At 44.3% G+C, this 15,057-nt stretch overlaps 1 protein-coding gene across 1 annotated transcript; it reads right to left on the reverse strand.

Annotated features, from left to right (window-relative positions):
* Positions 1-14,795, reverse strand: LOC149338834 (uncharacterized). Its single transcript, XM_089550815.1, has 7 exons — positions 14,751-14,795; positions 13,854-14,032; positions 12,836-12,966; positions 12,095-12,330; positions 8,396-8,469; positions 5,464-5,816; positions 1-878 (listed from the first exon to the last, which is right to left on the reverse strand). Exons 1-5 carry the CDS (start codon positions 14,793-14,795, stop codon positions 8,458-8,460), a joined length of 603 nt encoding a protein of 200 aa, XP_089406941.1. The 3' UTR covers positions 1-878; positions 5,464-5,816; positions 8,396-8,457.
* Between the last annotated feature and the right edge of the window lie 262 nt (positions 14,796-15,057).

Below are 15,057 nucleotides of genomic sequence, written 5' to 3' on the forward strand. Positions count from 1 at the left end.
ATTGTTTTTCAGCAACAGTGGTGCTGCTCACACATTAACACAAACTACCAAAAACAGGAGTGAACTAAACGATTGGATCCAAGAAGCGGATCCGTATGAGTAACATAGAACATACGACAGGCTAGGCAGGCTCTTGATATCAGTGATGGAATCTGGCCAGCTGTTCACAATTAGCACTGGCTCCCAGGCTGGTTTCAGGAGAAAATCGTTTGCAAAGCCCAATCTGACAAGAACGCGACACGACTGTGTGATTCAAGGTATGGAACAGTCATCAGATGTCAAGGTGGGCGCGCAAACAACACGCTGTGCACAGCATCCTTTCGTGCCTATACAATTTGTAACGATGGGAAGGAAGTTATTCTGAATGTCATCACTCGGAGTGGTTTGATGTGGATATCGAGCACGATGATGTCGAGCTAAATAACAGGAGGGGAGGAAAGACGGTCAATTAACGAATCAGTGTAGCCTATAAGCTCAACAAGCACGCTAAGAATCACTGCACGCACATATTCCACACACCAGGAAAAAGACGAACTGGACGATACGAAAGCCGGATGCGGTGACGTTATATGATCTCTCCGAGCCAAACCAGTTCATCGTGCAGTTCACAAATGAACCACAGGACACGCGAACTGCGCAGCTCAAGCGCTCTATATCGAAGCATTGTCCTGACGCGCTGTAATGCCGCAAAGTGTCCATCAGCAGCACAGTTCAGTCCACGAAAACGCCTGCTGCCTGCAAGGTAGCTTCTGGACGCCACTCGTCGTCCGCACCGTCACCGGCTTGTGCGGCACCGACAGGAGCGTCACTCACTAGCCACCAGGTTGGAATGGAGGGCTGAGTGTTGCGCACAGGAGCGTTATATAGCCACCAGGAAGCTGTGAAGAGGTAGGGACAGTGGTTTGAAAGAAAATAGAAGAACACATGTCAGGCGCATGCTCCTGCGTAATGCTGTCCCATGCTATACGGCTGACTATAAACTTGAAAAATTTTAATTTGTTCCAAGTGTTTTCAGGGAACTTCTGCAGATATTTCTTGCTGGTACATTCAATTATACGCTTGAAGTCAATCAGGCTGGTTGCCTATTCCGATGCTCGAAGTATGGCCACATTGGGGAAAACAATTAAAATATCAGCACAACAGAGGTGCCTGACTCATAGACAGGCTATAGCGCCTTTTCAAACGTATAGCCAAATGCATCGTCATTTATTTATTTAGTAATTTAGTAAGGAACCCACAGCGCCGTGGCATTACAGTGGGGGGGGGGGGGGGATGTACAACAAAGAAGCACACATGTCACCTCCGCTCGCAGGCAGAGTTACAAGCACAAAACTTTCACCATGTACATCTCACTTCAAAAGAACACATCACAATCGCATCACATCATTAAAGAACGAAAGAACGCATCATTTGATGTCACACTCACAACATCGCTCGGTAGTCTGTTCCATTCTCTAATGGTTTTCGGAAAGAAAGACATTTTAAACAATTAAGTTTTTGCTGCAAATTCGCGGACTTTAAAAGCATGGTCAACACGGTTGGATCTATAAAAAGGCTCCTGCACATAGCTTTCGCGTTCAACCCGAACAGTTGAATAATAAACAGCATGAAACAGCTTCAGACGCAACTTCTTTCGGCGCGTGTCAAGCAATTCCCAGTTGAGTGCATCCTTCGTACGCGATGCACTGTAACGAGCCCCGCGTGTGCCAGACACGAAACGAGAGGCAATGTTCTGCACCCTCTCCAACTTATCTTTATCTCTAGCAGTAGGCGGGTCCCAGACAGTGCACGCGTAGTCCAGAACCGACCTGACATAAGTCTTGAATAAAATGTCACGACATGACAGTGGAAAAGTGCTTGCATTTCGGCGAAGAAATCCCAAGTTTCTGCATGCTTTAGCAGAGATATAATCGACGTGACGGCGCCAGCTCAAATCAGGAGTAAAATAAACGCCTAGGTATTTAAATTCGAATACCTGTTCTAACATTGTGTTCCTAATAACATATGAATACACATCAGGGTTTTTCTTTCTTGTAAACTTCATATGGACAGTCTTGGACAAATTCAAATTCATATTCCATTTAACGCACCACTCTGAGATTCTGTTCAAATCTTCTTGGAACATTTCCGCATCTCGATCACTAGTGACAACACTATAAAGAACGCAGTCATCCGCAAATAACCGCATTTGAGATACTATTCCGTCACCAATGTCATTCACGTAGAGCAGGAACAATAGTGGTCCTAACACGGAGCCCTGGGGAACACCAGACACAACCTGCACTCTTTGAGACTCGGCGCCATTCATAACCACAAACTGCTGCCGTAAACATAGGTAATCTTTTACCCATGATACCACTTGAGGCCTAATATTGTAAAAAGACATTTTTTGAATTAGTAAAGAGTGCGTCACGGTATCAAAGGCCTTTTTAAAGTCCAAAAACACGCAGTCCACGCTAAGTCGCCTGTCCAGTGCCTCAGCCAAATCGTGCGCAAATTCAGTCAGCTGCGTAGTACACGACAGGCCCCTTCGAAAACCATGCTGACGAGGATTAAACAATGAATGTGCGTCCATATGTGCTGCTATACTGGTGAACAAAATATGTTCGAGTGTCTTGCACGCAACTGAAGTTAGAGATACCGGTCTATAATTTGATACAGTGTTGCGAGGGCCAGATTTGTAGATTGGCACAACACTTGCAATTTTCCAGTCATCTGGAAGGCAGGATTCTTCAAGCGATTTTTCAAAAATTATCTTTAAGTAGGGTGCAACCGACTCAGCACACAGTTTGTACAATTTGTTTGGCAAGTCATCAGGACAACCAGCCTTAGCAATCTTCAGATTCTGCAACAGAGACTGTATACCGTTGATGCTGATCACAACATCATCCATAACACTCGCCACTGGCTGGAAACTCGGGGTATTCATATCAGCATGTTCGATTTCAGAGCTGAAAACAGAGCTGAAATATTTATTAAAGAACTCAGCTTTTTGTGCATCATCCTCAACAAAGGTGTCACCAGAAACAAGAGGTGGTATAGTTACAGAGTCTTTTCCATTTCTCTTTACATGTTTCCAAAATTCCTTTGGATTTTCTTTTAATTTCGTCTCCATTGAAATGCCAAACGAATTCTTTGCAGCTGCAACAGCAACTTTCATTCTTCCGGCAATTTCCTGAAGCTTGAACCAATTTTCACGCGTCGGATTTCCTTTAAATTTAACGTAAACACGTTGCCTCTTGCGCGTAATACTGCGTAGCTCCCGAGTAAACCATGGTTTGCTTTTACTCCTCCTCTTCGTTAATATCCATGCCGGAACAAAGCACTGTCTCAGTTCAAACATCTTATCCTTAAATCTAGACCATAGTTCAACCACTCCAGAGTTATCGGCATGCGTTTCAAAGATCGATCGGTACTTATTCAACTCTTCGTTTATCTCCCTTACGTTTGCTTTTTCATAGTTATATACTCGCCTGTGTACTGTACCAGCGCTCCTTACATGTTCAACTTTCATTTCACAAAGCACAGCACTGTGATCGCTTATTCCAGGTAGCACCTGAGTGGAATTGACGAATTCAGGTTGATTTGTGAACAACAAATCTAGGATGTGATCCCCACGTGTCGGTTCCAGAACCGTTTGACGCAATGCATAAAGTTCAACCAAGTTGATCAGTTCTTGGCAGGAGCGACTCGTAAAGGACAGGAAGTGAGGTTGATGAGTCCAGTTAATGCTAGGCAGATTGAAATCACCTCCGATCACCATAAAATCTGTTTGAATTGCGTCAACTGTCCCCGCCAGCTGCGCAAACACATCAACTGATGAATCAGGCGGGCGGTAGAACGAACACACAGTTATAACTTTGTTGTTATTAAGCACCAGTTTACACCATACAGCTTCACATTCATCGGCAACATTTATTTGGTAAGAAGAAATTGAAGCATCCACAAGAATAAATACACCTCCTCCATGCAAGTGTCTGTCCTTTCTATAACATTTAAAACGATCTGGGAATACTTCACCATCTGCAATTTCATTTGCTAACCATGATTCAGTGCCGAGAATAACGGACGGCTTCACCATATCAATTAGAGCTGCAAATTCATCAACCTTGTTTTTAATGCTACGGCAGTTAATTACGAGAAAGGAAATAAGCGTTGCATTACGCCGACACCGTCACTCAACCGCTCCTACCTCCTTTGTAGCACTGGCCTTATCACCTACTATCGGTACGACCTCATTTGTATTATCATCAAACAAGTACTTCTCGCCGTTTATAATAAGAGTGTCATACCTGAGGCTGATCTTGTCGCCACTTTGTTCACGTGATTTTGCGAACTGCCATAGAAACTTTCTCTTTCTACGTACTTCCTCAGAAAAGTCCTCTGAAATACTGACATCACTTCCTTTTAATTTATAAGCCCTCTTTAAAACCTTCTGCTTGTCAGCGTATGAGGCGAAAATCGCTTTTAAAGGACGGTTGCACCTGGCGAAGATTGGCACCTGCCAATCTTCGCCAGCTGCCCTTGGTATGCGATCTCCGCAGCCATGTCCTACGCTTGAAAAATTTCGCATCTCATCTTACCACTTTAGATTTTTCCGCGGATATTTTTTTTTCATTCCATTAAAATGTGCGATATTGGCCAACTGGATATATGTTATTTGTAGCATACACGTTTTGGGAAGACCTTTTTTTTACTGTTGATATCCAGTGCATATAGAGCTAGTTGCCTTGAGTTTGTTTGCTAATCCACATACTTCACTATTTTTTCTCTGTAATTTACACTTGCGTAAATGACACTTTTCTCTGCGTAGCCCTTTTCACTGTCCACATAATTTCGAACCTTCATTAATCCTCAAGTTTCAGCCATTCCAATAAGCTAACACTACCATGCTAAAACTGAACATAATTCTTGGGCATATCTTACTGTTAATAAATTGAGATTGCCTCCCAGTTACGGCTAGCCAATACTTGCAGCAGTTTCTATCGTTTCGGATCCGCCTGGCTAGATACATACAATTCTTGAAGTATGCGGTGAAAATTGCTTGCTCTGAATTCTTTGCGGATTCATGTCTTTATCTATTCGTAAGTAACTGATGTCCTCAGTGCAGGTTAGAAACTCAGCCCGAAAGCCGTTCCTTGAGTGGCAAAGCGTGCACCTCTGAAAATTGAAATTTTTTTTTGTCCCTTCAAATTTGCGCAATTGAGGTACTCTCTCTCCAAAATGCTGTAGCTCACTCGATTCGGTTCATCTCGGAAATCTGTGCCGAACATCCCGTTCTCTTTCCTCACCATTAGTATGATGGTGGCTAAACCTATCTGCCGGTTCTAGCGGCACAACAATACGGTATATCAGGAGTCGGGAAGTGCATGCAGGAGAACGCAAGGGAGGAAGGGAGCCAATCGGTTACTACGTTTCAGGACGTTAATTACCCAGTACGCCGTTCTCACGCAATTTCCCTACCTTTTAGACAATCCTGGCGTGCAGCGTGTCAGTCCAGAGCTGCATCGATTAAGCGTAACGCTGCAGGTTGCCGAAGTGCTGGTGCGGTCCGGCCGTATGGTTCGCTGGAGCACGCACGAGATCTAGCCCTCGTTCCATGTGGTAAGCAAGCCAGCTGTCGGGCTATCGACCACGTGGAATGTTCTCCCACACAAAGTGGTAAACCCGGCTGCCAGCTGCAGTGGTGTTGTCGGTGACTGTACAAGATCCTCCGGTCTCGGCAGGCGACATGACGAAGGCACTGAAGTCGAACGTTCGGAAGATAAGTGTTTTTTTGTCACGTGAGGCGTTGTTCTTGACCGAAGACTGCGGGTCTGCAGATAACGGAGAATAACAATGTCACAGCTAACTACCCAATGATCAGAAGGCTAGCGCATATAAGCGAAATCAGAACCGGGACACGGCAAGACAAGACTTCACTTTTAAATAGTCTTGTAATTAAGCGTGTCTTGCTCTAGCGAGTCAAAACACTCTCACATAAGCTGCGAACAAAATGCAACCACTTGAAACACACGTGTAATCTATGGCACTTAAAAAAAAGGTCGGGCGGCCTTGCCCAGAGCTGGTAGGCGCCATCACTACAATAATCACTAAAAAATAAAAATACTTTCTTTAGTGAAATAAGTAAAAATATTTGACTTCACATTGCACTTCATATATAAAAGATGAATGAACTGAATTACTAACCGAATTATAACTACCAACACGTAGGATGAATGCGTTGACACCTACTGTCATCGTAGCGATAGCTTTTTTAATCTTTTTGTCTATTCTAAGAATTTATCGGAAGCATTTACTAATTTATACCTGCACACGAAGTTTGTGAAATTTTTATTCCCTAACATTTCTTTTCGGAGTACAATTTATATATTTGGCATTTTTCTTTAAGTAGCTTTTCTACAAGATTGCTGCTCCTTACGTGTACTTCAGTACAGAGGAATCTCGCTATAAGGTAACGGTTGAAAACAAATAGCTTATACAGCGAACGAATGAATATTCTGCTTAGAAGATGCCATGGGAGCCCAGGTATCAGATGCCTGGTTAACACGAAGTCACATTTTCGCACAAATAGATATAAGGAAGCGTCAGCGAAACGACTACCTCTTTCGCGCTTAATCCATCAATTTTTATCTTTCCATTTCTTAACGATGGTCCAAACAACTTACCGCGCATGAACACCAATGTGCAGCCCGTTCCAAAACGTACGGAAACTTCGGTCGTATTTTGAGGGGCCCGATTTTGCGGGGATGATTCGTCGCGATCGCCGTCAGCACCACAAAATTACGACGCAAGCGTACGCATCACCGCGTACACATCACCGTCGAAAAGCAAAGGAAGCCAATAATAATTCGCGACACAATGGCCGGGGAGCCCATCGGTCACCATTTTTGTGGAGAATAGTTTGCATCGGTAGAACATCATTTATTCGCTATTCTAAGCAAAATGTACACGTTCAAAATACAAATTATTTTTATGATCCTTCGGGTGTTTACATGATAAGTCGGACCATTTCAATGTTTTCATTTTCATCTTACATTACACTTTCTGCCACACTTTCCACACCCCTGTAAAAAGTCAACCGCTAGTATTCGTTTCAAGAAAGTGTCTTTCTAAGGCCTTAGTAAACAAATTGGCTGGAAAGTATTTCATTTCGATGTAAAAAAATTAGTGTGTGGGATGCTTAACGATGTCACGCAGAGCGGAATCTTCGGTCGTCTGCTCTAGACTGTCCCTACAGGGTTGTCAATTTCATTGCGCCACGTTCTTTTTCCAACCTCCTCACTGCACACGGCCCACTTCGACAGTGCTGTGCTTCTTAGGTGCCACGTGCGGTTAGTGTGGCGTCTGAATCGCATTTGATCTTCTTGACGGAATCGGTATTCCGCCGGTTTCGCATGTCCAACATTAGCGATAGTTTTGGAAAACGAAAACGCAAGGCAATTCCCTCTGCAAAGGGCTCCCAGATTCAAAGCTGTCGTGTCCGTTGCAAAGAAATCACAAGAAGCGCCGGATTTTGCCATACCTCTGGGCTCGTTTCCTACTATACTCGGCTACTCAACAGCCATAACTAACACTCTGCAATCGCCTGTGCCGGCGGGTACCCACTAGTTCCAAATAGGCTCAAGCTATTGCCCTGGTCTCGTGCTCAGCTTTTTTGGGGAAAAATTCTTGGGAAATGGTCTGTAGCAAACTACCAATATCAAAGTACTTGTGAAGCAGCCTTTGCGCCATTAAAGAAAACAAATTACGATTAATATTATTAACTAAACCCGTCGGCCACGGAGCGAATTGAACTAGAAACAAGCCTAGCTTGCTCGCCTTCGGAGTACTTGAGAGCCCTTTTGAAATCGCTTCTTCTGTAACCTTCTGTCTTGCGCATCCACTCAGCAGGACACTGGTGTCTAGCGGTGAGCTGCTCCGGACAGCAAGCTCTAGCGTCGTGCGAGCAACCAAATAAAACGAGCTCTCGTGCCGAAATCGCCCACGTGCGCTCTATCACACCAGCCCGTATTGGCTTCACCGGTCACAAACAGTGCTACACGCTCTGTACAGGGCCTTCACATTATATGCGATAAGAAATTACAGCACTTGCAGAAGCTGAACTGTTGGGCTGGTTTATCTGTATTGGGCCAGGCCGTAGCAGCTCAGTGCCCGTGTTCAAGTACCCGCAAATTGCACTGGCAAACTAGCTGAACGCTCAATAGGTAGCCCTCAGTGTACACGATGCCATGTATGCCTGTTCCATGAGACAGTACCAGACAAGGTCGCTTATGGCTGGAAAGAACAAAACATAAAACTAAAAGAATGCGGGTCCCTATCAGCTTTCTTAAAGAGAGGTTCAACTCTATAACTGACTATGAAACACACGCGGTAAACGAGTACACCGACTTACCTGTTGTTTTCTCGAATGTACACGTGACGCCCTCATCCACTAGGCAAGTCCAGTTGGGTGATTTATCTGCGCCGCTACAAAAATCAACAGGACGCATTAGTACGCAGTATAGACAGCATGTAATATGTATCGTCATGCTCCAATGTCGCATACTTCCCAAGCAGCACAGGTAACCAGCCCAATATTGCAAATGGATGGTTTCACTGTGGTCCTTCGTACGGCTGGCCGTTGCCAATGCGTTTCCAATACTGGGCCGATTAATTCATGACTACAGCGCAAACGACAGGACAGAGATGAAGAAGGGACACCACACAGCGCTGACTCACAATTAAAGTTTATTGGATGCCAGAAGGTATAAATACCTCCCTGGCGGCCAGAAAGAATGCAGTCGGATCTCTGTCCTGTCGTTTGCGCTGTAGTCATGGATCATCAAAAACACCAACTCGCCCAACAAATGCTTTTGCCGATTAATTGTTCTGCTTGGTTTTTGTGTGTTACCTTCTTCACCATGCCCGAAGGTGAATGAAATTGTAGGCTGATGGCAGTGGTATTTACAGCAAGATCGGGTGCGCGTCACCGCAATAAATTTCAAATATAGCTTGAGCTTTTTTTTTTGGTGCGGGAGGGGGGGGGGGGGGGCTGGTTATGCGGCCAAGGTGGTAGGCGCACTCACATGTGAGGGCTCTGACTCTCGTTAAATGTAAAATCAGGAAGTTTACCGCAAAACAACGCACTGTTAAATTCCACATCTTAAATGAACCATGCTTGCAGGATTCAAAAGAATGAAAATATGTTGCAGTCGTTTCATAAGTCTAGATGCCTTAGAATGCTCATGTGCACAACCTGTCACTGAAGCGGAATCGCATTGTGAATTTTTGCGACGAAATTGAAACGTAGTTCCTCTTAATCAGATGTGTTCCTATATTTGAGTGTATTTGCAAAATCTGGTGCCACCCAACTCAATGTACCCAACTCAGTGTAACACAGAATGATTGAAACGCAACACTGGTACACTCTCACTCCTTGCTACAGGTGATTATGACTTTTCGACAAGATCTCAAGATGTTCTTAAATACCTTGACTGGCTTCTGCAGACAGGGAAATGAACCGCTGCACTTATCGCTATTTTATGCCAGCCTTATTTCGGGAGGAGAGGTCTTAAATGAATAAAATTTTATTGATAAATGAAGAAACTAATGGCTCCATGCATTCCAGCTGTTCTTAAAAATTCTGGCAATACACTCGCTGGATAGACGTAATAAGGTGAAGTTTTTGTCTGCACAATATATCACTGGAACGCGTTGCGAGTGAAAATGCTGTCTTGTCTCCTCCACTCTCTTGAGAAAATTTTGGACATTTCGTGTTTATACAATTTTGGGCGTCCTTGCTTTCAACTTTTGCGGCCGGACGTCCCGATTACCATGTTATTGTTGGATTTACGCCTGCAAATATTCGAAGTAAACACTTACAGACTCCTAAGACTTCAGTCATTAGTGGACAGCTCGCCCTGTAAATGTCAACTGCGATCTAATGTATTGCTTTCCTTCTTCAATAAACTAATGCCTGAATGAGCACTGTACACAACTGGATAACTGAGTTTAACTAAATCGCTATCATTAAATTAAAAATATGGGAACATTCTGTATTCATTGCTGTGAACGTTCGTGTACATATCTCAATCCATTCATCAGCACTCCTTCAGAATGCCGTCCTTCGGTGCATTCCTAAGCAAAACCCGCATAGTTTTGGCTTCCACCGTCTTATTCTTATTACATACTTAGTGTTTTAGTGGGCGTACTACGATGCTTCTGTAGAAGTGGGAGGTATTACATCCAATCCTCGCCTCTATGGCATGAAAGTGTTTCTCGACCTTTGCGAATAGCATGCTGGTTACAGAAAATAGAGTAGTATAGAAGCTGTCTACAAATGCTGCAAAATGCCGAATATAATCACTAAGGTGTAATTCAAGTATTGCGAATAAATCGTATCTATTGCAAAAAAAAAATAAATAAATAGGTTTGCTGCACCTCGTGCCACCAGTAAACTAAGTCAACAATAAGAAAAACGTGTCCGCAATGTGCCGGCGTTCAATTTTGTCATTATCGGACTATAAGTTTTCAAACTCTATTGAAAATAAAGCCAAATAAACACATATTTTAATGATATATGCTTCATTAGAATGTCCCGTACCCTAACATGAAATTAAGATTGCGAAATCAAGGCTTTTTTGCAGAAGATTTAACACAATTTGAGAAGATATGTGTGAACTAAAATGAATAATTAACGAAGGTCTTGAATGTACAAAATTCCTACTTATCCTTACACAAAATGCTTCCAAAAAAAATTGAAGAGAGAACTAGTACTGTTTTCCGGCTGTACAAAATTCACTTTGCACCCTTTAGATGGGCATGCCATGAGCAGAGTTGGGCGAACACTTCCGAGTGCAGGCTGTATGAAATCCTGCCCCAGTAATGTGAAATCATGAAAGACTAGGCAAATAAGAGCGATTACGTTAAGATGTTTTGCATGAGCGCCACTGAGTTGATCTGAAACTACCGCAGGCCTTGACAATGCATCCTTAGAGTCGCTGCTACCTAGACTGTCGACAAAATCAGTTGTAGACGCAAGTGAACTCCGGGATTTGCCACGTTTCAGCATGCGCGCCACGCAGGCGGAGGTGGCCATTCTTAACTTCTAAGCTCGAATGTTTTCACTAGCATTTAAAAAATCACCGCTGAGGGGAAAGACACTAACTCAGGAGAAAACAATATTGTATTTGTCTGCGTTTAAGGCAAACGGATCTGAATGTTAAGAAGGAATCGGGAGCGTTTAACTTCGGCGTTACCATCCTTCGTTAGCGGGCTAACGATGGTCAATAGGCGCGATACGAAAAGACTTAAATTTACAGATTCTTGACTGGACTCGCCAACGCATAGCCCCTAGAATGAGTGACTGCTTGAAACACGGAGCTGCGCGACATTATTGCGCGTGTTTCATCTATTGGCATTCAGTCCGCCTTATGGCTTCAGACATTACACAAAGTTTAGTACATACAAAAGAAACGTTTTTCGTTGACACAACTTGGTCCGCAGCCTTATATGAGGGCTAATAAATAATCGCACCTTGCTTCCTTACAAAAACGAAATCTGTTTTAAATAAATAAAATAAAGCATATGTCGCATATTGCTGGCAAGGCAGACGTAAATCAGGAGCGCGTAAAAATTTAGGTCAGCAAAAATGTTCAATGCTTCTGCCGCACTGCCTTCTGTCTGTCACCGTGGCCGCCGCATTTCAGGTAAAGCCAAATCTTGTTGTCTAACATTCCATATCCGCTTAAAAATTAGAACTATACTACCGACGAATGCTGAACACGCATCATGAAAACATCAGGGTTACTCGCTGTATCACTCGTGACAGCTAGAAAAATAAGAACGCTTCTCGGAATTCATGAAGTTTGGTAATTTCTTCTTGACCACACATTCGGAACTTGGCATCACTCTGGTTTCATTCTTTGTAATAGTAGTAACGAGAGACAGCTGGATTATAACGGTCAATTTTTCTTTGGGTGAAATTTTGATGCTTATCTGCGCGCGTGAATATTAAGACAAAGAGGCCGAGGATTCATTTCAACAACATGAGTCGCTTTGGGACGTTAAGCCCCATAAATCGAACAAGTTTTCCGTAATGACACGGTGACACCTTGATCAGGGAGGCGTCTTCTCCAGCCAGCGGCGTCGTCGGCCACACGGACACATGTCTGCCGGAGTCCAGGCTGTACGCCTCGGTCGTGGAGCGGACAGCGTCTGGTGACCTGATCCGATGCCTCTGCTCACGAAGCTGCCGAGCCAACAGATCGTCGCGTCCGTCGTCAATGGGGCTCGGCTGTGTGACTGCTTGGGTCTTGCCCGTACCAGGGTCCTCGTCTTTTGCGGACTCTGGGCAGAGCGTTTCGCGCATGAGAAAACGCAAAGCGAAGAGCATAGGGGGACTTGATAGCAGGAATAGTGTAGTCCTTAGATGCCGTTTTGAAAGAGCAGGCAGAAAATTTAGACTTGTGTGAGCATGATTAATAACATCATTCTGTAGTATTTTCTTAGCTGTTTCTAGCGAGGCCTTCTGGATGTACCGGTTTTAGCCCTATCACAAATTTACTGAACCTATTTTTATTCCATTGTGATTGGCAAAAAAAGGAAGATTTAGAACTTGAATGACAAGGTGTTCTGTATCCTCTCCTGTCTACTATGAAAAAAACGACGGAAATTACGCATGACCAGAACAGATATCCGAAGAGTGTCTTCAGCCGTTATTAATATACACAGTCTTATTTGTTCAGCAGCTGCAAGCACTCTAATTCTAACATAAACCACCGTATAATACGTTACTGGTAGAAATATTTGCTGCAATACCCCGGCTTTAAAACATAAGGCCGAGGTGACATGCCTGTTGTTGTTGTCTTCGAGCTATGTGCAAGTGCCGGCGACGGTGGCGGGCTGATCTGGCCAGTCGTCGGAGCGGTCTGCTCCTGCTGATGCTGCAGGGCCTCATGCACTGATGAGGATGCTGGTTGTGACCTGCATAGTAACACCGCAAGGGGGATGAAAGCTTACCGTTAACCCTGAAGGCGCGAGGCCATAATGCTGGTGATAATTTAGAACACCTATTTTATGTGCGCGTTACGAATACGTTTGCGTCTTACTGTTCACTCGGCATAAAAAAGCAAAACACTCTCAAAACACTGCACCTCACCCGTGCACCTTTTAAACGATGCAGCTGCATTTATTTGTTTTCTTTTCTTTCCTCTTCCAGACAGATGATGATAGGTAAGCAACCGAAATCCCAACAAGTGGATTATTCAGATGATGGTAATAAATAATAGGCTTCGAAAATTCTGTGTGCTCCCCGCCTATTATTCAGAACCGATTGTCTCCAAGTACCGCTTCCTATTCTCGCTTTAAAAGAATGCCAGTGAGAAGGACTTAAGCAATAGTAAAACTCACACTTCCTGTGTACTATTGCAGTTGAATTCGTTTGACATCGGCGCAGATTTTAACGAAGAAGTGCACATAACTAGATTCGAAGTGAGAGACTTCCTTCACGACGGTTCGTCGATATTTTACTTATTTATGAACGGCATCTATGGACAAACGTTCTGTTTGTTTTGGATTGGCAAGGAACGTTTTTCCGGGGCATTCAACAGTGGCAGATCAATGTAGCGCGGAACGAGTTCAAATTATTTAGCCTCTCTTTGTACCACTTTGCAATCAAGCGCCGCACAGATCAATCGGTGTCACAATCTCTCTTAGTGTTAGGGCCGCAATTCTTGAACTGCTTATAGTCAGCGCGCAAAGTATGCCCACATTCTTCAAAGCGCTTGCTGTTTGGATATTCCCGCTAAAATGAATATAGTTGGACGCGACGATTGGAATAAAATAAAGATTTCGACGCGAGCAGACCCTACCTGACAGCGTGAGTGCTCTGCTCAAAGTCGGTGGCCAGCTGCGCAAGCCTCTGCACGAACACCTGCAGCCACCGGCGCTCCTGGGCGTCCTTGGTGCGATGCAATGTTTGCCGAGCCTCGCTCAGCAGTGCAGACGTCCTGTGGGCGAAGAGTAGAGGATACCCGCGGCCCCCGTCGTTCTGCAGTAGGAGAACCAAGCAGGCATATAAAAGCAGCTCCAGTGCAAAAAAAAAAACAATTACCGTTGATGGGGAAAAAAACGATATCAACGCCATTCCGAACAAAATACAAACTTGTCTACTCTGCGCTGCCTCTTATATGAGCCCCTACAGAAATGACGCCGTTGCATATACATTTTCACCCGAGCATCCGCCTCACCACTTGTCATTCAAGATGCTATGAGCAGAAACGCACGGCGGCCAGCACCAAATTAATAAGCATAGACGCCCAGAGGCGTCATAAAGGGAAACGCTTCCAGTTGCGGTGGCAGCATCCATCGCCCTTCCCTCCCCATTCTGCCATCCTGTACGAAATCCTAATGCCCTGCTTTTCTGTGGAGCGTGCTCTGTACAATTCGACAAACATTGCAGTAAAACCTAACGTATCCAACCCAAACTGCAAAACTATTTATATATTTCTTCAACAAGCACGAGCCAAAATCAAGGCCTTGGAAATAGACTGGCTGTCTGGAATTGTTTTTTTTACTGCGAAAACGCATAACACTGGATGCCCTTTGCGTGTGACTGTGTCCGAAAAGATGGCCTGCGCAAAAAGAAGTCAAGTTTCTCCAAGGCAACCTGAAACGCCTGCTCTCGGAAATATTTCAAAGTGATCTTCATCCCCAAACCGCGCTAACCACTCGACTTGGGTAACCTCCGTCCCATCTCTCTTACCTACTGCGTAGGTAAAGTCATGGAACATGTTGTCCTCCGTAGACTCCATGCCTTCACATATAAGAACCTTATTCCTATCTCTTTGATAGGTTTCCGCGCAGGCCTTTCCCCCCAGGACATCATGCGGCAAATCCAACGCGACATTCTTAATCCTGGCCTCATTCGTGCCACGCGCACCATACTCGGTCGCAATGTAAGCAAAGACTTTTTCAATGCATCTCACGCATCTATCCTGCACAATCGCCCACATTTCAATGTCGAGCACCGCGCCTACAGCTACATCGCTAGTTTCCGTCATAAAGGCACCACAG

This window comes from Amblyomma mixtum, chromosome 6 (genome assembly GCF_055824585.1).
Source record: "Amblyomma mixtum isolate Tamu chromosome 6, ASM5582458v1, whole genome shotgun sequence".
NCBI classification, from domain to species: Eukaryota; Metazoa; Arthropoda; class Arachnida; order Ixodida; family Ixodidae; genus Amblyomma; species Amblyomma mixtum.

Coding starts and splice junctions, on each gene's coding strand:
- LOC149338834 (XM_089550815.1), bottom strand. CDS start 14,795: ATGGAGTCTACGGAGGACAACATGTTCCATGACTTTACCTACGCA. Junction 14,033..14,750: donor TCCATGACTTTACCTACGCA/GTAGGTAAGAGA, acceptor CTCCTACTGCAG/AACGACGGGGGCCGCGGGTA. Junction 12,967..13,853: donor CAGAGCACTCACGCTGTCAG/GTAGGGTCTGCT, acceptor GTTACTATGCAG/GTCACAACCAGCATCCTCAT.